Source organism: Vanessa tameamea, chromosome 18 (assembly GCF_037043105.1).
Source record: "Vanessa tameamea isolate UH-Manoa-2023 chromosome 18, ilVanTame1 primary haplotype, whole genome shotgun sequence".
In the NCBI taxonomy this organism is placed as follows: Eukaryota; Metazoa; Arthropoda; class Insecta; order Lepidoptera; family Nymphalidae; genus Vanessa; species Vanessa tameamea.
The window spans coordinates 9243452-9268736 of record NC_087326.1 but is presented as its reverse complement, the minus strand read 5'-3'; the positions used below and the strand labels follow the sequence as shown (position 1 = coordinate 9268736).

At 33.8% G+C, this 25285-nt stretch overlaps 4 protein-coding genes across 4 annotated transcripts in view; 3 read left to right on the top strand and 1 right to left on the bottom strand.

The window, feature by feature from the left end:
• The window catches only part of LOC113397203 (zinc finger SWIM domain-containing protein 4-like), a 64941-nt gene extending 62309 nt beyond the window's left edge, over positions 1–2632 (top strand). Inside the window, exons 22-23 of the mRNA XM_026635440.2 lie at positions 256–442; positions 640–2632. Of these exons, the coding sequence (XP_026491225.1) occupies positions 256–442; positions 640–770 (318 nt within the window). The 3' untranslated portion in view covers positions 771–2632. The remainder of the gene's footprint in view (positions 1–255; positions 443–639) is intronic.
• Positions 2633–4033: 1401 nt separating this feature from the next.
• On the top strand, positions 4034–7470 carry LOC113397934 (uncharacterized). The gene is made up of 8 exons (XM_064217706.1): positions 4034–4134; positions 4306–4398; positions 4911–5063; positions 5142–5231; positions 5327–5419; positions 5750–5950; positions 6916–7006; positions 7309–7470. Exons 1-8 carry the CDS (start codon positions 4123–4125, stop codon positions 7446–7448), a joined length of 873 nt encoding a protein of 290 aa, XP_064073776.1. The 5' UTR covers positions 4034–4122; the 3' UTR covers positions 7449–7470.
• A 1322-nt stretch (positions 7471–8792) lies between these two features.
• LOC113397902 (Bardet-Biedl syndrome 4 protein homolog) lies at positions 8793–16585 on the bottom strand. The gene is made up of 8 exons (XM_026636435.2): positions 16457–16585; positions 15853–15965; positions 15154–15248; positions 11034–11199; positions 10164–10440; positions 9848–10003; positions 9272–9475; positions 8793–8975 (listed from the first exon to the last, which is right to left on the bottom strand). The coding sequence occupies exons 1-8, from the start codon at positions 16520–16522 to the stop codon at positions 8832–8834; spliced, it is 1221 nt and encodes a 406-aa protein (XP_026492220.2). The 5' UTR covers positions 16523–16585; the 3' UTR covers positions 8793–8831.
• Positions 16586–17022: 437 nt separating this feature from the next.
• LOC113397922 (peptide-N(4)-(N-acetyl-beta-glucosaminyl)asparagine amidase) lies at positions 17023–25283 on the top strand. Its single transcript, XM_064217720.1, has 10 exons — positions 17023–17354; positions 17541–17720; positions 18516–18681; positions 19455–19633; positions 19760–19942; positions 20489–20659; positions 21210–21385; positions 21687–21964; positions 24546–24710; positions 25087–25283. The coding sequence occupies exons 1-10, from the start codon at positions 17142–17144 to the stop codon at positions 25266–25268; spliced, it is 1893 nt and encodes a 630-aa protein (XP_064073790.1). The 5' UTR covers positions 17023–17141; the 3' UTR covers positions 25269–25283.
• The last annotated feature ends 2 nt before the right edge of the window (positions 25284–25285 follow it).

The following is a 25285-nucleotide window of genomic DNA, read 5'->3' as shown; positions in this document are numbered from 1 at the left end:
TACTTAATAAATGCAAATATTATGAGGTCTTATAGTCGCTCAGTCAGTCAAAAGAGAGTCCGTAAAAATAATAAAAATCTTTCTTGAAATACAATATCCAAAAAAATTGCGACACCGCTGGTCGAATTTGATAAAGTAATCAATCACTTGTTCAACCGAGTCTGATTGTCAATAAATCGAATCGCACCGAATTGGCGTATCAGGGCGCACCTCCCCGCACAAGCGAGCTATCTAACGCAATCGGCCTGTGCGCAGTCGGACGTGCTGCGGCGCTGCTGCGTGGCGGCGGCGGGCTGCTCGCGCGCGCGGCCCCCTCCCCCGCGCCCGCCCACGCCGCTCCGCCCGCTGCTCGAGGCCGCGCTGCGCGCCTACGCCTCCACCACGCACGCGCGGCTCGCGCACATCTCCCCGCGCCACTACGCAGACTTTGTTGACTTCCTTGGTGAGTTATGCTGCTTCACTTTTGACTTTATCATTTAATCTTCATAATACGCACACAAATCTAATACGCAAACGCGTCTATTAATATTGAGCTTCTTTACTTCTGTAATAAAAATAAAATCTGAATGGAACTTTATAAAATATTTCAACGATTTATTTGATATCGATGAGTTGTATTATATTTATATATTTTTCCAGGTAAAGCTCGAGACACATTTGCGCTGGCGCATGATGGTCCACATCAGTTCGCTGCTCTATTACAAGAAATAAAGTTAAAATATAAAGGCAAAAAGAAACTAATGTTCCTTGTCAAAGAGAGGTTCGGCTGAAAGTGTAGCAGATATTTATCTCTTGAAATTAACGTTGCAGTAAGTGAAAAATACTAACTGTAATGACACTACGTACATGGCCATACATTTGTTGACTTTGTTTAAAATTTTTGTGTTTAGAGTTTTATTTTATAAATTTCGTGCAATAGATGGCCACGTATTGTATATTTTTATAACTATATCCATTCGAATAAAAGACATTTAGCGTATTCGTAAGATTTAATATATAATATGAATCACGGCTGAACGTCATTACCTCATCGAAGTTCGCGCTAGCGTTCGTGTACTCAATTTGTACCAAACCAGTCTTTTCTAAAGTATTATTTTTATGTAACCTAGATTATAAAATACCTCTTAGATGTCGCATTAATGTAAGTAGTTAACATTGTAATGATCTCAATGATTCCATTGTGTATATAGGTATAGTGTGTAAATATAATCCGAGTTAAGTCTAGATAATTAGTTCGTTGGAAAATGTTAGATATATTTTAAATAGGCGATAAATCTTGCGAGCGCTGAAAATTGTAAATGATAATAATATCGAAAAGCATATTTGTAAACGTCTATCGTATAGCGCTCGTACGATGAAATATATAAATAAACGCCGTGAGTATAGCGTCCAATAGCAGTGGAATCAATAATGATTGAAATGACACCACACCAAAGAAATAATAATGTAAGCGAATCCTTAAGCGTGGAATGAGCGTTGCCATCTTTCTTTCAGTATTCTTGAGTATTCATATATATTAGGTGTTCGTTTTTTTAAAACATTAAGCTGTCCACTTCATATTTTTCTGTTATGCCGCCATCTTGGTTTTTGTTACGGCCATTTTGTTTAAATATTTTTTTTGTATAGTGATGCTGCATTTTATTTGTATTATATTCTTTCCCTCTATATTATACACAATTTCTATGTTAGAGTAGATGTAAAGATTAAAAAAAGAAGTGCATTTATAAAGGTAGAAATGTTTAATATTTAAAGATAGACGTGACATTGGATAGTGTTCAGAAATTAGGATCAATTGATTATGATAGTATATAAGCTACGAGGGACTTTTGTACTTTTTGTGGTGTGTACTAGGGTTGTGCAAAGTAGCTATTTTTGTTATTTTTTTGTTGCTAAAGTAAACTATCATAGTTTTTTAATTGAGCAAAACTTACCAATGCAATAAATGATTTTGCAAATTCTAAATTATTATTATATTTTTATATTTTTTAAATTTTATGACATCGAATATTAAGTGAGTTTTGCCAACCCTATAATGTGTCAAATCCGTTAAAGTTATGAAATCAATAGAGCGAAAGATTTTCTCTAACATATATTTAATTTTTATTAAACTCTTGATGTAAATGATGTAAACAATCAAGCTTAAACCCAGAACTTAACATTACGAAATTAAAAATTAGAGCATTTTCGTTATCCAATAACTATTGACAAATAACTTTTTAATTGCTTCTGCATATCGTTTTTATTGCACTTATAATTCTGATATGTTTACATTATTTACAAAAAAAGATTTAAACAGATAACTTAAATATATTTGAGATTCCTCGTAAAAAATAAGGGGTAAATTGCTTTTAATAAAAATGCAGACTGAAGTTGTTTTACTAGTTTATGATCCTTTCTGTAATGTAATACAAAATAGAGAAATATTTTGTAAATTTTACTTACGATTGCAGCTTACAATATTAAACAAATATAACTTTAAAATTCGACGAGCAATAATTTAGTAGCCTTTAGCCGGTCTGTTTATGTTTGTATAAAATTAAAAATCTGCAAGGAATGTCATTTACAAAATCAAGCTATAAATACACACTTTAATTTCATTTGGAGAAGTAGACAACAAATAATTTTATATAATAAAATACAGGGTTCGAAAAAATCCGATTTTTATAATAAATATCAAAAATCCGATTTTTTTATATATATCTGATATATATCCAGGCTAAGAAAACGAAGCGAATTTCATTCTGTAAACACTTAAAAAGGAATTTGTAAAATAATACAAGTGTCGAAACACCAAATTTTTTATTAAAAAAAGTAACAAAGGAATTAGTGTATCTTTTTGAGAAAGAAATTTTTAATGAGCACTTAAAAAATAAGTTTAAAAAAAACCTTTTATTATTATAATAATCTTCATTTGTTTGTGAGATAAATCAACTAATTTTATTTTAATATTAATTTGTAATCGACTAATCATAAAAAGTAATCATTCAGAGTCAGGCCTTAAGCATAGATCTATGAGTGTTGTTCAGAAGATAGGAAAAAATCAATTGATATATATCGTGATATATATCAAGATATATATATATTGCGAACCCTGATAAAATAATATTTTCAAATCTATGCTGAATCAAAAAGTTTTAATGTTGTATTTTATGCCAATTTAACTAGCGTGATTCTGTAATGTACATAAAAATTGTAACTCTCCTACATAACTTAATATAAGTAATAAGTGCTGACTTGCCAAATTGCAACTTCAAGCAAATAAATGTTGACCGCAAGTGCCTTCAGGCGAGTCCAAATTTTTTCCAGACCGGCTTTTCTTTGTGATTGTACATTACATTGTTTTTGATCTATTTGTACTGCATTTGTCGATTATTATCATTTGAAATTGTGTTTTACGTAAAACGTAGACACCCTTCAGTGTTGACTAAGAAGGTGATAATTTCAATAAAAATTATTAAAATCATCGTTTTGTTTCATTTATTGTATCTGTAGATATGTTTATATTTTAAATTAAAAACACATTATGTGTGTTATTTAACGGCCAATTATCTGCAGTAACTACAGCAAACATTTACCTGTGTCATTCGCGTGTGAAAGATATATTGCATCAGAGATATCAGATTTTAAATATTTTGTAATAAACATTTTAATGAATATTAAATATATTATATATATCACAAGAAATATTGATACACAAGATGTTGTTTTTCCAAAACAATATGAACCATATATAATATAAACTGATTTTATTTTTTTCTAAATATATATGACTTGACATTATGTAATATCAATAATCGTAAAATATCAAACCCATTGCCGAGCGGCGGAAACGGTTCATAATAAAAAAATATACCTTTATATTTTATATATAAATATAATATGAGTTTTTTTTAATCAGGTTAATTTAATTTCAGCAAACCACGTACCTATTTTTAGTAAAAAAAAAACGATGGCATTAAAATGCTAAGTCAATGCCAAATGTCATTCAAATGACAAACAAACTCGGTATTTTAAGAAGTTATCGTATAAGACATTTTTTTACAACATTAATAGCACAACAAAAACTTGTTACATTGTTAAAAATACATTTGTTTATGATTAAAACTTTTGAAAAAACAAGCTATGTACCGTCAGGTAAATAATGATAATTCCATTATTTATATATTAAATTATTTAATAAATCCAATTATTAAATTTATGGCAGTAGCATATTTAACATAATGAGTATATTTAATATTTGTTGTACGACTGATTTAATTATTGAAACCAAACAAAACTAACATTACTCTAGTTGCCTGGTGACAGACTGGAAAGAGTTGGGTGTCTTCGAATCTTGGGAGTTACCTACTGTTGTCCAAGTTCAAAAATAAAAAACCTCAAACAAAGATATATGAACAGGTACTGTACAATATTTTAAACATACATAAATTTATATGTTATTAATATACCAAAAAATATTTAAATAAATAGTAGTTGTTTCACTGACATTTTTATTTGCTACAATTTTTATATTTAATATAAGATTAACTGATGGTAACGCTTTGTGCTAGCCCGTCAGGTTAGGTACCACCAACTCATATTTTAGAATATCTTTCTTTAACAATCTATATTAAAAAGTGACCTTAATTGCAACTGTATATGTTTTATTTTGCTTAAACACTTAAACATGTTAACATTATGTACAAACAGGATTTAAATAGGTATCTTAAATTTATTTAAAACCCCTCATAAAAATGCAGACTAACAGACGGACAGTTTATGACAGTTTCTGTAATTCAATGCACATGCTCTGTAACACAAAAATATTTATGTAGAAAAATATATATCTACCAAGAATGTTAAAAATATATAATTTAACGTAATCAACAAATTTGTATTGTATTGCCATGAGTAAACTTAATGATTTGCAGATTGAAAAAGGCTTGAGAGACACAGGACAATTTAAAACGGAAAGTAAGATATTTTACACAGATCATAATAATTTAAATGAATTTAATGATGTGCAAGATGCTATTGAGATAGACCATAAGAACAAAGAAAATATTATAAAAGATATATCATCGGTAAAGTATGTTTTTATTAACAATAATATAAATTGTAAAATGCTTTTTTTTTATTAAAAATACTTTTTTTGTTTACAGATTTTAAATAATGTTAATTTTAAAGATTTCACTATTTCAATATTGAAACCTGAAAATAAATATATTTTAACTAATATCAGTACTTATAAGGTGAGTTGGATAAGATATAATTTGTGTTAATTTCATTAATAATTCATATTGTTTTTTTTTTAATAATCTCTATGTATTTCTGTTTAACATTTCAGAATAAGTGGAACAGAATTGATAACTTAAGCGGTTCTATTATGAAAGTTTACAATTCTTTTAATTATACAGAAGATATCAAATACGAAGCTAGGGTAAACATAATTATTTTTATAAATGCATGTTTAAATAAAGAGGTATCTCAAAGTAGGTCATCGATCACAAAATGTTTTGCCTTAACGGTCCCAAGGGGATGATTATTTTGATGTTATTACTTTGATCCCATAATAAGTAACAAAGTCCTAATTCTATATATTTTGTTGCAATCTATGGTCGTGAAAACAATTTTTATGGATATTAAAAAGAAATTGATATTGGTGGGAGAATAAACTCCTTGTATAAATTGGTTTAAATATAGATAAATTATATCAGTCATATATAAAAGGCATAGTTCATATTAAAATGAAGTTTTTATTTATTTTTAGCTTTTAGAGTTACCAATGCCTGATGATTTTAAACTAGTGATAATAACACCTAACGAAGTAGATGTGCTATGCAATTTATTTAATAAATTAACAAGTCATGGTTTGACAGTGGCTATTGGCAGTATACAGCCACTTTTTACTTCTATCTGTGAACTTCAAGCACCACATATTAAATTTTCTTCTACCTTTGATACATTACAGGTAAGTTTTGGGGCGTCCAACTTGATATAGATCTATTTACTCATGTAGGCGTTAGTATTTAGTGACGCAGTTTTGATGATGTCTCAGCGTGCGTAAAATGCGATGTGATAGTCTTCTAAGAATAGAGACAGAAAAATATATACAGATTATGTTTAATGGATACCAATAATTTAATTTTGAAGGGTGTGCCTTTTTGAATGGTTATTGTCCATGTCTTAATGCCTTGGATCCTTACAGTGATTATTTCGTATTTTAAGAGATTTACGAGACTAAAGAAGAATGAAGATACATCTCATGCCTAACTTTAAGTACCAACAACGAAGAAATGAAGAATAATCACAACTATCCTCAGAATTAACCCAACAATATTATATTCGAATATGTATATATGTTTGTAAACAATATATGATCAACAAGTTTTCGCTCGCGTTTTGGGTTTGATCTTCAGATTTTTTGCATAAAATGGTAGCCTAGATCCTTTCTTGGCTTAAAAGCTTCTTTCATAGCAAATTTCATCAAATTCAGTTTAGTGGTTGGCCTAGAAAGAGCAACAGACAGACAGAGTTACTTTCGCATTAATAATATTAGCATAGATGTTGGCCGGTAAGAATTTAGTTCTTATAATAGAACCAGGAGCGTAGCTTCCGCCATATCTGCCGTACCAATTATACGGGGTCCCTGGGGCGCGAGCTGGGGACTGGGGAACTTCCCAATTTTTTTTATTTCACAAATGACAAAAGTAAATAAAAAGCTATTTCTTAAGTGCCCAAAATTTTGGAAAAAGTGACAGATATTAATGATGAATAAGTATTTCATTTAATTTTATGCATTTTTTTTCTTTTGTGAGATATCTTTATCCTATACTAAGGGCCCCGCCCGCCAAGGCATGTTACTCTTCTGAATAGAACTGAAAAGGTTACCACCGACGAGTATCGTTTAGTTAAACTTATCATAATTCTTTTCAGCATATCACTAACATTGACTATAATTTAGCGAAATCAGAATACGGAAATGTGAAAATTGATGAAAAAGGAGTTTCAATCAAAGTCTGTACTTGTGAGTATAATAGTAATTTGCGATTATAATGTCTGTGTAAGTTTTTATTTCTTTTTTACCGATTTTCTATAGAATTGTCAAAATTCTAGTTCGGAAAGAAAAACCTCAGGCCTGAGAAGGAGAGAGGATTTCATTTATGTCAAAAATGTGAATAAATCAAATAAATAAATGTGTTAAAATGATTGTACGTTACAGCCATTTTTAATCGTCATTTTACAAGATTAAAATTAAAATAAAATTAACGCTTTGGAATATAGATTTTGAATAACTTTAATATTACTTATTCCGTTTCATTTTTTCAGATATGTTTCCCTCTAATACTCGACCAAGAGAATGTTCGAAACTGGAATTTAACAATCTGAAAAACACATTCTTTTTCGGACTGATATTTAAAGACACGCCCATTTTTACTGGACAGTACGTTAATGTAACCAAGAGTTAAACAATAAAACACTATTAATAAATATGCCTTTTATTAGCCGCGATATGGCTTCGTTTTTTTATGTGACCGTAACTTACCGGCATTGGTTTTGTCAGGGTGGTGATTTTCTTGGGAATGATAATATGGTTGGTGATTATTTGTCTGTGGAAGATTACGATATTTTAGGGGAGTAGTATCTCATATCGCTCGAAAGTGTATCGAAATGTATGAAATAAAAGTTACAAAAATTGCAATAATGGCCCTAAATAAATCAACTTTAGCTGAAAGGTTTACCAGAAATTAACATTTATGCATTATTCATTTGGGTTCCGTAAATAAAGATTAACCGAATAATTTGAAAATAGCGCCTTTTGAAGTCGGATGCCTCTCTTTTTTTGGCATCGGCGCGTTCCAGTAACAATTATAACTCATACATTTTGGGGGGAGGATATCTTTATAGACAAATATACTTCTTACATTTTTTTCTCCATTATCGTCGTATAATTCATCATATCCCAAAATTATAGGAGGAAGTACTATTAGGCCGGCTTGGCGGTGGTCGGACATGATCTGATAAGAAAAAAAAATTAATGTATTTTTTTATAAAAACACGATTTTTAAAGGTACGGTATGATTGACTAATAGACAGAACTCTATCTAAACCAAATGTTCCATTTCCTAACCAGAACTACTAAATAAACGAGTTAAATAAAATATATTAACCAATATCTTAATACAGTTATAAAAATTACTTACGAAAATAACATCAACCTGCAGCACTAGAAAAATCAGCAATAACATAGTTAAATAAAACGAACATAAAAGTCGATTGTATAATGCTATAAATTTTATTTGCCTTTGTTTTCTTATTCGTTTCAATAAACCTAATGGGTTTATCATACATGGTATTTCAATGCATAATCGATTTTATGTGAGTGAGAGTGCTTACTCTGTATTTATGTCGAAATAAAAATCTTTTTAAGAATTTCGGATACGGAATAATTTATTTTAGCGCCAAAGAAAAACTATCAGTCCTGGCAGAATGTGACAAATTTCAGGAAAAGTTAATATTATCAGTTTTTTTTTAATAATTAGACGGGTTATGTTTTGAGAACTTATAATTGAAATTTAATTGTCATCATTGAAAGCTTTGTCTTTGGGCTTGCACAAAACCCTACCACCAAGAAAATAAAAACAGTAAACTGGATGTATGTATGTACTTTATTGACTAATGAGTAGGTAAGTACATAGTATGAGAAATTAATCTTATTCGAGAGAAAATACGGTACGATCTTATAGTAATCTAAGATTTGGTTATCTTTTATTAGCCAAACCTAATAAAAATGTATTTCTACATCTGCTACATATCTTAGAACTAATTCTAAAGTTTCACGAAGCACGTATTTAAACTTCATCTGGCTGGAATTCCTTAGTTTCTTGGGTATCGTCGATTGTGGTGCTGTGTTCGCTTTCCGCTGCCGGAAGTTCAATCTCCTGAAGCTCTATTTTCGGCAGAAGACTCAGTAAAGTCGCCAGATTACTTGATACCTGAAATTGAATTATAAATGCCCACAGTAATACCAGATCTTCTTTTGTGTCAGAATTTTTCCGACATATATTTGCTATATTGCCATAGAGCCACGACGTTCCAATTTTCGTAAATTACTTTCTTGACTATGTCCAATGAAATTTTGGCTTATATGGATCACCACCCACATTGCAACACCGTAGTAAAATAAACTACAAATCTTGTCAAGAAGTAAATAAGTTAGCCCAACAGTGGGACAACTACAGGTTGTTAATTTACCTTTATATGCTTGTTGTTCATGCAAGAACAACGTTACCTGAGCATCGGGAGTGTATTCAAGCAATTGGGCAACAATTCTGGCTTCCTCTACAGCATCAGCCAATCTCCCAGCTCTAGCGTGTCTACCGGCCAGGTTAAGTCTGACTAGCGGGTCTTCAGGAGAAAGAGCTACAGCTCTGTTATACGCTGCATCAGCTCTGCTATCGCCTAATCGTTCTAGAGCAATTCCTATTAGCAATACCTGATAAAAATACAAGAAAAATGTTTATATTGATGTACCTACCCTACTACTTACCTACCATTTATGAATGTGGTAATTTTGCAGCCAGTAAGATATCAAATGTACTTCAAGAACTAGATAAAGGGACATTATGTATGGTCATTGAGACATAAGTGGCGACAGGACAAACAGCTTTGAGCCAAGAAATGTAGTCTGTATAAGTATATATTTTTAAATTGGTTACAAATTTTATAACCAATTTAAAAATATATATAAATACATGGCGAATTTTTGGATTTAAATATACGATATAGATTCAGAAATAACGTCCGCTTGCCGAAAACAGCGTCGTATGTGATATACAGTAGAAGTACGAATGGTCGCAAGTCTCACGGTGTGATGGCGAGTGGGTCGCAGTGCAGCGGCGCAGGCGAGGCGGCAGAAGGCGGAGGCGGGTCGGCGGCACCACAGCAGCGCCAGGCCCAAGTTGTGGGCGGCGCGCGCGCTCAGCGGGGCGCCCGTCGCCGCGCGGCTCAGGCACGTCAGCGCCTGCCAGGGGTTCGATTGCCGAACATGTACGGAAAGATGACAGGCAAAAATTTATACTTTTTATAGGGAATACAACACAATCAGTCAAAATTATTTCTATAATATTCTATTACAATAATTGATAATTTTGAAACTCATCATGAATAAAGTAATTACTTACAGCGACAAACTTTTTCTTTGTAAGCAACGCGAGGCCAAGGTTTGAATGCGCAGCAACACATGTCGGATGAGCGCTTAAAGCCACTTTAAGTCTCGCTAGCGCGGCATCTACGTCTTTATGTTGCAGCAGCATAGCGGCTAGCGCTAGTGCTGCGGCGTGTTGCGTAGGCTGCTGAGATAGAGCTTCGCCTAGCAATTGAAAGGCACGACGAGGATCGCCTGCCCTGAGACTTAGTGCTCCTGCCGCAGCTAGAGTATCAGCGCCGCAAGCATGACTCCTAAGAGCAAATAGCCGAAGTCAAGCTAGTTTGAAATAAATTGTGTTTCAAGTTCAAAGACTTAAGGCAATTTTCTAGAAAATTCAGTACGTTTTTCCTACAAAAACATTACACAGAAAACAAAAGAAATATTATTTTCTTAATAGGAAAAATAGCTTGATGACATTTTATAAACCTGTACAATTTAGGTGTGACAATATCCAGAAATGGATTATTAGCAATCGTACGGTCGTAGTTTCGACATATTCTAGTGATTGGATTATAGTATGACGTAGGTATAACATTTATAAATACAAAGTGAAAATAATTTAGACGTTGGTTTGCTACATTTATATGCAGTTCATACCGAGCATAAGAGATGCAGGAATTAATACAAGAATGGATGATTATTTTTACATTAGTTTGTACATGAAATACGTTGTCATGAATGTTAAATTACAGAAAGAGTCATGAATGTAAGCTATAAGGCAATAGGAAAAGGGAAAGTCAATAATATAAGGATGAACTGTGTAAGGAATTATTTATGCAATAGATAAGGAGGATAAGGCACCTAAGCCTGGATATAAACAAGCGAATGGTGCTATAGATCCTACGCGAGAGCATGGTCGTAGGCCGCCAGTGCGCCGGGTACGTCGCCGGCCCCCAGCAGCAGCCGTGCGAGCAAGGCCGCCGCGCGCTCCCCGCCGCCCGCAGCCTGCGCCGCCCGCGCCCATTCCACGCCCGCGCCGCCGACACCCGCCACGGAGTTCGCACATTCCGCTGCATTTAAGACAGCGGCTCAAATTTGATAAGATAATTACAGGTAAATCGCAAGCATATGAGGATATATTACGTATACATCTTCAATTTACAACGCTGAGAAGGCCCATTGTGTAAAACACACATCCAATCGAATCCGAACATATAATTTATAATGATAAATAAGAGAATGAATTCAAGCGCAGACCAACGGCCAACCAACTTTATGGCTTTCCATCAGGTGAGCCTCCTGCTCGTTTGCCACCTCTAACATAAAAAAAAAAATATATATATATATATATATATATAATGATAAATTTATACACTTTTTGCAACAGTATACATAATATGCTGCGTACAAGATTTCGCGATCCGAACAATTACTCTGTTCAACTGAACTGAACTGCAGTCTACACACAGACTTTAGTGTGGCTTTGGCATTCATTCAGTGTAGACGCGTATGAATCAGTGCTAATAGTTCGCGAAACCGAATCAAAATGTGATCCTGGATTTAACAACAATTCAGTTGTCAAGTACATAAAATTACGTGTTTTTCAAGTAATTAAATACCTAATTAACAATATTCAAATACGACAATAGAAAAATATTTACTTATTTAAACGTCACGCCATCTTACAATCATAGACTAATACATGTAGATTTTCCCATATAGTGACTAAACAGACTTGAAGTGGTGTCTTTTAGAAAGTTAATTTGTTTTCGTGTTATTTTTTTACCCAGCTTGATATTCTTGAATGTTATTTTTTTGTATAAATAATAATATCAAATACTTTTATCGAAATTCAAAAACATGACGACGTGCGTATTTCGATACTGCAAAAACACATCAAGAAATGTTAGCGAATCATCAAATGTCAGTTTTCATCGGTAAGTTTATAGTTATAAGAAAATGTGTAAATTCTTTACTTATTCAGAAGCTAGGAAACCTTAAGACCATGAATAACTATGATGGGACCAGATTTTTGTCGTAAAGAATTTTGGCATTCGTTGGCAAAATCAAAATAAAATCAAAATATTCTTTATTCAAATAGGCTCATAGAAGTACTTTTTAATCGTCATGTTACAGCACCTTGTCCAAATTCACATCACTTTTTGACAGTTGCATTAGAACGTAACCAATGCTGAATACGTAAAAGTAAAAAAAAAATCTGCCTTATCTTATTTGATTGTGTTATTTATTATTTCTTATCGTTATTTATAATCTTAAGCGTAAAGATTTTTCCTAACCCGATAATTATCGTATATATAATATCACTTAGTGACGTAAATTGTAAATAAGCGTTAAATACACAAATGAATCATTATAGGAAAAACTTTTACAGGTACTCAAGTGTTAATAAAATATATCAATTATATATATATATATAAGTATATATATATATTTATTGAAAAGATGCTAATTTTAGGTTTTGTGCATCGAAAATTGAACAGGATAATAAATATTTAAAAGTTCAAATACAATAATTATTATTATTATAGTATAATAAATTAAATTAAAGATAGTATTTGAATAAACTAAGCGTAATTTATTAATCTTACACTATCGACATGAAACTTTCGTCGGAAGATGAATTTTTTTTTCGATATTTTTAAATTTTCATTTGATGTTATTCACAAATACCTTGTTTTAATACTTAATATGTGTATGTGTATAATTATAATTGACACGACAAACATTATATTATATCTAATTATTTTATAGCAAAATAGTTGCATTTTTTTTTCATTTAATTGTAATCAAATTCATAAAACCGTCAACATAACAATTTAGATTTATTTATTCAAATAATATTTTTTTAACGACAGAAATCAATAATCGATACCACATATCAAGTACGAATAATCGAATCGATAATAAAAATGTGACGTTGCCGCAATCACTAGTCAAAAAGTGAATAACTGAGACAGAGTAGAGTATTGAGATTTAAATTGGTTTCTCTTATGAGGGTTTTATAAATGTCAATCACACTGTATTATCTTTACTGTTGTTAAGATCTCGTCGCTTATTCAGTCTGTATATTCCAGGTTTGTTCATCCTGGTCATCCTAAAAGAGAAGAATGGATAAAAATTCTACAAAAGGATAGAAGCGAAGACACATGGCTTCCCACAAAATTTTCGTTTATCTGCTCTGCACACTTTCAAGCTGATGATATTTACACGACAAAAGCTGGAAAGCGTTTTCTTAAGAAGTCTGCTATTCCTTGTAGTAATCCTTCAGAATATGATTATAAAAATATAAAGGCTTCTCCAACATCTTTAGACGAAGTACAAATTTCTGACTCTGAGTCAATTTTTGATACATCCCGGGAAATTCAGTTGAAAAAAGATTTGAGGAAAGTAATTGCTGCAAAAAAATTATTGGCAAAAAAGGTTATAAAATTACAACGTCAAAATATATGTCTTCGAAAAAAAACGAAAACTTTAACTGCAATTGTTAAACATTTGAAAGATAAATTCGGAATAAATAAAAAATAAAGAATGGGTTCGTGAAGTTCTTCACTAAATTAGTACAAATGTACATTACACAAAAGAAGATCTCGAAATACTCACCAAGTATACGAAAAAGCATACATATTTTATAGAACCCTCTACTTCAGAAAAAGTATACGTATAACTTGACCTTTGCCAAGCTAAACTTATACGAAAGACGTTTGGAAATAAAAAACTTATGAATGATGAAGATGACCAACTTATAAAACAGCAACATCTTATTTATTAGACAAGATTAGAAAAAAGGGACCTAACTTACTACCTACTTGTCAATAAATTTCCCAATGTGACCAAGTGATGAAAGAGAAACTAGAAACACATCTTTGTGATAAGGAGTTGAATTCTTCTTAATTTTAGTACTCTGAAAGTACGGTAATATCTATTACCACACTCGTGATGTTTGTGATATTCTTATCTCAAAAAATTGCCATTTTTATGTATACAAAAAGATCCTCGATTGCAAAAGTAGACAAAGAAATTTCGTTTCTTTAGATATTGTCAAAAAATCATTAGATCACTTTACGATTCCACGTAAAACAATATTGAAAAATGTTAACCCTAATCGGGAACTAAGAAATTCATAACATATTTTGAAGAAGGGGATTGCTGATTCAATAAATGAAACAAGATTACTTGGTGCGCTAATATACATAGAAAGCTTAAAGCTTCTCATATATCCCATATGAGACGTGTGTGGAAAAATGTGGGTGATATCAATATATCGGCTAAGCCAAGATCGCTCCGAGTTATTATTTGGTTGTATGAGGTCGAAATAATAATAACCGAATGTTTTACAACATCGAGCTTAATGATTTAGAGCTGGACTCATGTTTCACCGGTAATTGTCTACCACTGTATAACTTCACGAAACTACTTCGGTCGATATAATTAATAATACATCTATAATGAACAGACTTGTGGTGAAGCATTTCTTGGACTTGATGAAAGAAATATATATAGCCTCTGACAGACGGAAACAAATTGTACGATTATGTTTTTTGTCTGAAATATTTTGGATACGATTTTGGATTCGTGTACAGTAAAATAGTAGAATCCGCTTTTTCTGAATCTACACTGACGAATTAGTTTTTAAGTCTATTTTATAATACAGTATCATTCTAATTAAGTTTAACAGTTAGTAAACTCACTGGCAGTGGCTTACTCGCTCCTTCAAACCGGAACACAACAATACCAAGTATTTCTGTTTGAAGTTAGTGGTACCTAGACAGGCTTTCACAAAGCCCTACCACCACGACACCATAAAGATTAAGTAATATTTATGTTATAGTGGTGGTAGGATTAGAATATAATATGCCAATGACTTTTTGTATTCCATTATACGATATTATACTGGTAATTCTGCCGACCGGTGTTTTGTGTATAGAACATTAAAATCTGAAAGTTTATATCTATTAACTAGCCACTAGACAAACAAAACATAACATACGAGTAGTATAAACTACCTAAAGCACAATAGATTTCTGGATCTGGTTGCTTAGATAATTTATCCGCTTCTAAATAAGCTTCTAGTGCCAGTTGGAAACGACCTTGCCGGTATCTGAAACAAAACGCTTACGATTATGGTCCTTATTATGATCAAATTTTGAATAAACGGCTTATTTATAAAAGCCTATAAACAAAAATATAACATCGATCATTTATGGAAATTAGTTAAAAATAAAGATGCAATTTCTTAATTTATTGTCTATGAACATTTAACTTAAGATAATAGTTAATGATACATTTCCCCGCCTTAATTTTACCATCATAGTTTTACTATCACAGGTGATCTGTCGGTCAAAGCGGCCCTACATGTAATGTGGTTTCAACAAATATTAAACAGTAAAGAGTTTAAAATAAAGGTTTGTTTCATATTCAATATTGCTGCTGCAATGGTGCTGCTGTACATCCAATTCATAGTCATATGCCAATCACCAATGTTGGAAACTTGTCAAGTAACAAGTCTCAGACGGAAGTAGTTTTGCGTTTATAATGTTAGTTTGATTATGGTAAAATGTTACAAATTAAGTTTAAGATAAATGCCCATAGACAATATTACGGAATGCTTTGTACAAAATAATAATGATCAAAATTCAACTACCATAAAGGTAACTTTTTAATTTAAAGTTTACCTTTATATGAAAAATATTAATACCACTAACAAGCACTTAGCTACTTGTTTCAAAGGTTCTGGATCCTGTGGCTGTAAGCGAATACAGCTGTGGAACTTGTCCACTGCTTCTTGAAGACGCCCTGCATCTGCCAAAACTGCGCCCTGGTCAAAACACCGCGAAAAATTAAAGAAAGTATATCGAAGCTACAACGAAAATGGCGATGTGACGCTACTAAATATACTAGTTTAATAGAATATTTAAGAGTGTGTATATATTATATAATAGCCAAAAACAAATTTTTTATCACCTTTAATTTTTAACTATAAATATAATTTTTTTGGTTAATTTAACGAATCATAATGTATTAATCGTGAGTACTCTAGTCGATAACTAACAGATTAAAATTACAATTATTTAATTTTTTTATAAAAATTAATTTAACTTTTGTCTGAGTATAAATAAAACAGAAACTTATTGATATTATATTGATATACTATTTTTTTAGCAACTGTACAATATAATTGTTGAAGCTTCAAATATAAAATTGTAAGCTACTATTTTAATTAATTAAAATATATTAAAGAAATTTATTAATTATATTTAATTAATTTAAAAACTTACACATAGTTTACATTTTTTTTTAAATCCGTACCTTTATATAGTACGCGAATCTGTGAGTATTATTTGTCTGTTTTTGCAATTCTTCTGCTAATTCCATACACCTCACATGTTCACCACGTACATAGCGTGTATGTAGAAGCCAGTTTCGTGAACCTCGTATGAATTCTGAAAGTATATTAAAAAATAAAACAGATCCAAAAACCCAAAAAAAGAAACAAATATAAGGTCAGTGACGTTATTTTTTTTTAAATAAATGGAACAAAAATGAAAGAATTACGTACCGTCATTTGCTATTGAAGAAGTTTTTTTTTGCATTTCGTAGGAAAATCTTCCTAATTTAAAATGTTTGTATATATTTTCATTACCATGGCAACATATAAACAGTATTCACAAACTTGGCAAAAGATTAAAAATTCAAATAGATACATATTTATATATTGCAGTAATAAAAATGAAATACCAAGTGAAACCTTATAAAAGTTAACTTTATTGTTACGAATCAATTTAATAATTCTTTTTCAGATGTCTAATACAGACGTCATAAGAAAATGTTTTAATAATCAACTAGACAGGACGTTTCCAAACGGAAAATTAGATGACACTACAAAATTGACAAGTATTCGATACCTACCAAATGACTTAGTCAATAATGCAGTAATAAATAAATATTTCCTTTCCTTAACATTCCATCGCAATAAAACAATATAAATCCGAAAATGGAGGATATGGCGCGTTTAGCCCTAGTCGAGCAAAATATTAAAGACACCAATAAGTTCAACGAAATACTTCAAGAACTCTTGCAACTTATCAACTATATTTTAGATAATCCTCACGAAAATGAAATAAGAACGATTAAAAGTGATACGCTCAAAAAATTGCTAAATTGCGAAGCTTTCAGTGATTATCTTAAATACATTGGATTTCAAACAGTAAGTGGAACATTTTATTTGTTTTCGTGGAACTTAAGGAAAAATATATTTATTTAAAATTTTAATAAATATCGTTATCTTGTTACAAGTACTTTGTTATTTGATTTGATTATAAATGATGAATAAGTAAATTTAATGTTAGTAACAAATACTGACTGAGTAACCGGACTGAATATTTAATTTCAGGGGCAAAATGAATTTACATTTCCTAAAGAACAAACATTAAACAAGCTGAGAGTTGCCCAGGCGGCATTAGAAAGAAAAATAAGTTTCTGCTATGGACCTTTTAAAAATAGCAGAGCAGCTGGACTACCGAGCTATTTGCCTCACAGAAAAAAAATACAATTGACACCAGCCAATGTACTGGTATGTAATAATAAGGTTTTATATTTTTTATTTTATTGTATTATAGAGATATACAGATATAAGCTTTGCCACACACTTAAAGGATTTATATATATAACCTCAATATATATTTTATATATAATTTGGTTAAACCACCAACCAATAATATGATTATTAAATAAAAGTACTATGTTATAAACGGATCATATGTATTGTGTTAGTAGCTAATTGCTGAATAATGAGATTATTTTATATTGAATGAACATAAAGTTTATAAATAAATATAGAAAAAAATTCAGTGTGTGAAGATTGCTTTACCCTATGTCCTCTAAAAAGTAATTATTGGAAAATTTGCAATATTTCATAATGATCAGAGTAGTTAAGGCATATAAATGTAACTAACACACTCATTTTCAAAGACGTAGTTAGTACGAAATATAATATTAGTTAGGCTTAATCTGAATTGTTAAATTTATTATTTTAACTTACTAATATAATATGACCAAAATTTTTTTTTTCACTAATCAAAATTAAAAATGTTAATTTTTACATTTTTTATTGTTCTAATTATAGAAATATTGTATAGAAGCAAGTATGCTGTAGTAATCCTTAGATACAAAGTAGCTTTCTGTCAACCTCCAAAAATATTTTTAAGAAATAAGGGGCAACTCATCTCCTACTCTGTGGATTGTGATGGGACTGTGCTGTAGCTCCAACAGATGAAAATTGCACATTATGAAAAAATGCACATTTCAACAAAGTTTATAGTTTATAGACAAGATTGTTGATTGATTGATGTGATTTCTTTATAAACAGGAAACGGATAATCAATTGTTACTAAAGATTCAAACTCTATTTAATGATATGATAAAATACGAAGATGAAGAACTGCAACAGACAGCGAGGGAACATATCCCATTAGTAACATTGCAATTAATGGCACTGGATAGGATGAGAGAACAACAAAGGAAAATCAAAACGGGTTCGTATAATTTACACTCATATTTTACACTCTTAAGACTCCATCCACATCACCGTTTTTTCCATAAATCTAGTTATTTATATGCTCGTCCAGACCCTAAGCATCAGTTTTTTAATAGTGATGGTAACACAACATAACGGATAGAGATACTTTTACATTTATAATATTGGCATGTCGAAGACAACAATACAAGGATATAGGTTCGGTTAGTATTAATAAGAGATGTTATAACTATCTATCTATCTATCTAGATATCTAAATAAAAATGTATTTGTAACCATGTTAACCGATAAAAAAACAAGTTTATTAAAAATATGTTTTTACGTAGAGAAAAAATTAAATGATAAAGAAAATAAAATCATATTACTTTAAGTAGGAGTAGCTACTCGCATTTCAAAACTGTTTGTCTTGGTTTTCTGTGACTAAATATTAATAATTCATCAAAAAGTCAAATTCACATTTTTTTATTTTTTTCTTTTACAATTTCTAAATAGTCTAATATCCGTAATCATATCTCAAACCGGTTAAAATTTTATGCACATATCGTTATCCATATCCAAAACTGAAATTACATATCTATGATGTCCCTGGTATATAAGTTGCGGGAATAAATATACGATGTGTGAGAGACGTGCGAGAAGGATGTATGTTCACAAATTATCCGAGTTATCCGGTTTGTAGATATGTATGTGACAGGTTGTCATCTGACACATGCAGGTTACCTCACTCCTCAAAGCAGATCGAATGTAATATTCTGACATGTCTCGTAACAGGTGAACTTAAAGGTCACGATATGTCGTTCGACATAGCTCTGCTGATGGAGTTGTTGGGTTGGTTCAAGCACAAGTTTTTCACCTGGGTCGATCGACCTCCATGCGACAGCTGCGGAGGCGATACTCAGTTCGTGAAGACAATATCAATGAAAACTGAAACAGAAACGTGCAGAGTTGAGGTTAGTGAATACTAGGAATTGTTTGAAAAAGTAAAATGTTTCATGTAATATTAATTCTAATATTTACAAATGTGTGTAGGTATCGTACGTAAGTGCATAGATATAAAGACAGGTAACCGGTTACAGCTGTACAAGTGCGCGTCGTGCGGCGCGGACGCTCAGTTCGCGCGCTACAACGAGCCGCGCACGCTGCTGCGCACGCGCCGCGGCCGCTGCGGGGAGTGGGCCAACTGCTTCACGCTGCTGTGTCGCGCGCTCGGGTACGACACGCGATACGTGTACGACACCACCGACCACGTCTGGTGCGAGGTGAGTCGGAGCTCTATCCGGGTGCTGTACCCGACGTTGCTCCCCCGCGTAGCTTAATCACTGAGACAATCATACGAGGTTTGTTCGATGCTTGGTTGTAAATTTTTGGCCAAAAACAACACAACAACAACAAGATTAGTAAGCGTCGTCTTCTAGGGCATTCGAGTCTGCTGAAATAATCGTGCCCAACGTTTTATCATCTCATGGGCTTTTTCCTGTTTTAACAAAGAATTTTATCACAGCGCGATACTTTAATTCGTCAAATGAAGCGATGACTCAGATATGGCGTTGTTTACAATTCAAGAACTCGGACTACAAAAAACTTGCGTTAAATATTAATAAGATTTAGCTCAACTCATCTAGTTACCAGTTGCGAAAAATAATTACCAGTTACAATGCCGTGTTTCTTATTTGTGTAAAAAAAAAAAGTCACTCAATAGTAATTCTGGTCCACAAAGTATATCTTTGCTAAAATAACGTAGAAGGATATTTAAAAAAAAAACATTTTTGCATTTCGCAATCGTAGTAGAGATATAATGATCTCAGGTTTTCGACTACGAATCAAACGGCTGGCTTCATGTGGACCCGTGTGAAGGTGTTCTCAACACCCCGCTCATGTACTCCCACGGCTGGGGCAAGAAGCTGACCTACGTCTTTGCCTTCTCCAGAGACGACCTGCAAGACGTTACCTGGCGGTACACTTCCGATCACAAAGAGGTATTTAAATTTAAATTTTCTTCGAACAATAAATGAAGTATTTCTCAATTTCATGCCCTAGGCGAATATATAGAAGATCCAATACCAAGTTATTAAAAATATGGATCATGACATCAATATACTCTGAGAAATGCCGCAAAGATAGCTCACCAAGAGTTTATTTTTAAAATTTCAGTGACGAACAGTGCAATTATAAATATAGAACCCCCACAGATCTGGAGTGGCCAGATAGCCCAAGCCGTCGTAACAAGCGTGGCCGAAATTTCCGCTGTGCACGAACTTGTTGCACTACTGCTTCAGTCTCTATCCGTATAATTGTGCCGTTATAAGTCGTAAATCTCTTCTAGGGGGTACTAGCATCAGTAAATAATGTCGTTGCTCAAATAGATGAACTAATTTTAAAATATTAACTATGATGTTCGAGTATGGCGGGAATGACGTCATCGCAGATATACACTACAAAAGATGACACGCTATGTTTCCATACAACACTAACGTGCGGTACCTAGCCATCTAGAGTGGCTCTGAGAACCCTCCCTGCTGACGGCAGGTGCTGCGGCGGCGCGCGGCGGGCGCGGCGGGCGCGGGGGGCGCGGCGGGCGAGGCGGCGCTGGTGGCGGCCGTGCTGGCGCTGCGCGCGCGGCGCCACGCGCAGCTGTCCGCGCCGCGCCGCACCTACCTCGCCGCGCGCGCGCTGCGGGAGCTGGTCGACCTCATGCGCGAGAGGTGACGTGTGCTCTGCCGCCGTGTGGCTCCCGAGGGGCCGCGGGTTGTCGGGGGCGGGACCTCTGCAGACGTGTGTCTTACGGATGTGAACTCTGTAGATAGACATCTGAAATTAATATGTCTGATCGATGTGACTCAATCTGACCGACTAAACATTTTCACCGACTATATTCAACATTATAAAAAATGCGAATCTTACGAAAATTCGACATGTACTGTACAAAAATTAAAAAAAAAACTTTTTACCGACTCCTCGTTTTCGGACATCGCATACTGAAAACTTTAAAATATCAATTTACAGAAAACCTACAGACTACGAATCACACGGTCGCATATCCGGATCTAAAGAATGGAGAACGGCCCGTGGTGAGAGCGGAACGGTATCCGGTCACGTTTTCCAGTTCGAGGTACCGGGTGAACACACTGTCCAGTACAGCACCGGTCCAGACATATACCGGATAACTAGCAACGGTGTAGAATTGGAACCGATTAAAACCTGGGCGGCTGGAGTGTTTCAGTGCGATAATGTCTTCAGAAAGGTCGAAAAGGATTGGAAACAAGTATATTTGGCGAGAGAAGGTTAGCTTACTGTCCAAATAATATAAAAACCGCACGCACACGAAGGGTTCCGTACCATTATTTACAAAAACGGCGAAAAAATCTTTTGTATGGATCCCCTTAAATATTGATTTTATTCTGTGTTTTAATATTTGCTGCTATAACAGCAACAGAACTACTTATGTAATACTTTTAATATTTCATCTGTGAAAATTTGAAGTGTCAAACTATTATGGTTCGTGAGGTAAAGTTTGGTGGCAGACGGACAGCGGAGCCTTAGTAATAGGGTCCGTTTCACCCTTTGGGTACGGAATCCTAAAAATTTGTAATAATCTGACAGATTGAGACCTATGCTTGGTTCTTGTGTAGCCTTAACGTAAATAGTTGCATTTAATAGTGGAATCCTTTTATAAATTTACTGTGTCGTTCAAGTGCCTTGCTTATAAGGATTTTGTAGGGACATGGGATCAAATACCAGATCGGGCTAGTCAAATATGTTAGTTTCATATGACAAGTGATTCCGATTAGCACTAGTATTAGAAATTTGCCTCGTGCCTTGCAAAGCACTTAACCAATTTTACAATCTGGCAACTACGTTCCAAAAATGTTTTAGTTAGTTAAAGACTGAGCAATAAAGCCTTGGGGCCATTCATTTATTACGTAAGAAATACGTTTAGGGGGTCGACCATGTCTTATGTTTTCTTACAAGGGGGGTTGGAAGGAGTCTCGATAGTTCTTACGTAAGATCAAATATATGCGCAATCAAAATTATTTGAAAAAGGTTCGACTGTCGAGGTTCGCTCGGATGCGTAGAACAATATTTCCGTTTCCATGGCAACGGGCGGGCCAAAAGATTATTATTACGTATGTAGGCGTGTGCTTAGTGTGTGAAGCGGGAAGAAATAACAATGTCCACAACTTGATCGTAACTCGTATAATACGCACACAGTGAACACAGAAAGAAGAAGTCAGAAGGTAACAGAGTACGGAAGAAGAAAGTAACCGTTCTGATAGAATCGATAACACATATAAATCACTAAAACTAAATACGAAAACAATTTGATATTTAAGGCTAGTAGACGAATCGCATCGAGCGTGAGAGATCGACTAACTAATTAGATATGCACTCATTGGTGACTTACGATATTACGCGGTGGCGGGTAGACGCGGAACGAAAGCGTCGGCCGATCCGCCGCATACTACGGGTTTCGCCCGAGTATGCCTGTGTATTAATATTTTGTGTTAATATTGCTATGAAAATAAATATATGAAATGTAATGTCGGTGTGTATTGTGTATGTATATTATATTATTACATAAATAATAAATAAATATCCTAAATTAATAAACTAATTATATACACAATAATAATTCACCTACACGTAAATAAAGATTAGTACCTTTGAAATTACAAATAAATATTTCAAAAAATTGTTTCTCCGAAACATAAACATTAAAATAAACGCGTATTAATTTTTTCCTTTTAGATTCTTACGTAATAAATATTAAACAGGGGGGAGGAGGTCGACATATTCTTATTTTTTCTTATAATAGGGGGAGAGGGGGTCAAAAACAAGCGAAATAGTCTTACGTAAAATGAATGGCCCCTTACCATTATCAACAGACAACAAAGACTGGGTTGGTGATAGTTCTACCGCCAAATAGCAGTACTTAGTATTGTTGTGTTTGAAGGGCGAGTGAGCCAGTCTAACAGAAAAGGAACTAGTTTGGTAGCATATTCGGGATTGTCTATGAACGATAGTGACCAACTTCGATCCGAATTATCACATAAACGGACTTGTATGTTCTCTTTCATACTTCAGTTGCAGTAGTATGTTTAGTTCTTTTGGAATACGTTTCAGGTTCCGTTTTCTCGTTCTAAAGTGAAATCTCTGACATATGAGTTAATTTTGTGAGAAATATGTCTTAATTAGTTTAAAAGTGGTAATTGTCTATCGCAACATCATATTGACTTTGATATAATAAGGTTACATATTAGTAAAGTTGTGCAAGACACCTTCACAGTAATGAATTCTTATATAGAGTATAAAAAGTATGTCTATTCTTGGGACTCAAGCTTACTTCATACCAAATATTATCAAATTTGGTTCAGTGACTTGCCCATGAAAGAGCAACAGACAGACCGAGTTACTTTAGTATTTATAGTATTAGTGTAGACTAAGAGAGCCGAGATGGCCCAGTGGTTAGAACGCGTGCATCTTAACCGATGATTTCGGGTTCAAACCCATGCAGGCACCACTGAATTTACATGTGCTTAATTTGTTTATAATTCATCTCGTGCTCGGCGGTGAAGGAAAACATCGTGAGGAAACCTGCATGTGTCTAATTTCAACGAAATTCTGCCACATGTGTATTCCACCAACCCGCATTGGAGCAGCGTGGTGGAATATGCTCCATACCTTCTCCTCAACGGGAGAGGAGGCCTTAGCCCAGCAGTGGGAAATTTACAGGCTGATTATGTTTAGACTAAGAGATACAGGTATACGAGACTAGGGACTTATTGTGATATTAATAAAAAAAAAACTATAACAATAAATAGTTTTTGTAGACACGTAAATTATATAAAAGAAATGTTTTTGTAGAAGGAGAAGAGACCGGCTCAGCGTCTTGGAAGATAGCGACTGAGGGAGAAAATTTGGAGTTCGATTCGTTAGTCATTGAGTTGACTACTGCCATTTACGAGGACGGCAAGATCGATTGGACGATACAGTTCGACAACGATACGCCCATATCGGCTGAATTAGGGGGTGAGTTGAAATCCGTATGATATTTGATTTATATCTGAAAAACTATAAAGTAAGATGCCGTTTAATTCAAGTAAAGTAAATACAATTTGAAACACCCAAAACCCACTGTAGGTAAAAAAAATCAACCAAAATTGTGTCACATGAGACACGTCAATAAGTAATAGTGATGCTTTTTCTATATTTAATAAAGATTTTTAACTTTTGAAGTCAAAAATGGGGCCTCGTTTTTAAATAAGCAAGGGACAATTCTCGTCGAGGCGAGTTGAGGCCCATTCGATGGTCGGACCTGATACACTCGGTACATCCGTCGTCGATGATCCTCGAGGCTCCTATGCATAAAACGAACTAAGAATATAAAAATGTGGATCACGAGCAGAGGCCCCGGCGCGGTTCTCGCGCCGCTTCCGGCGCGCCACGCTGCGCGCGCGCCTGCGCGGCGGGCGCGGCGCCGCGGCCTGGCAGCACGCGCAGCTGTTCCGCCAGCCGCTGGCCGCCGCCGCCGCCGCCGCCGCCGCCGCCGCCCCGCTGCGCCTCAGCGCGCGCCTCGTCGCCGAGTAGCCGCGCTGCAGCGAAGC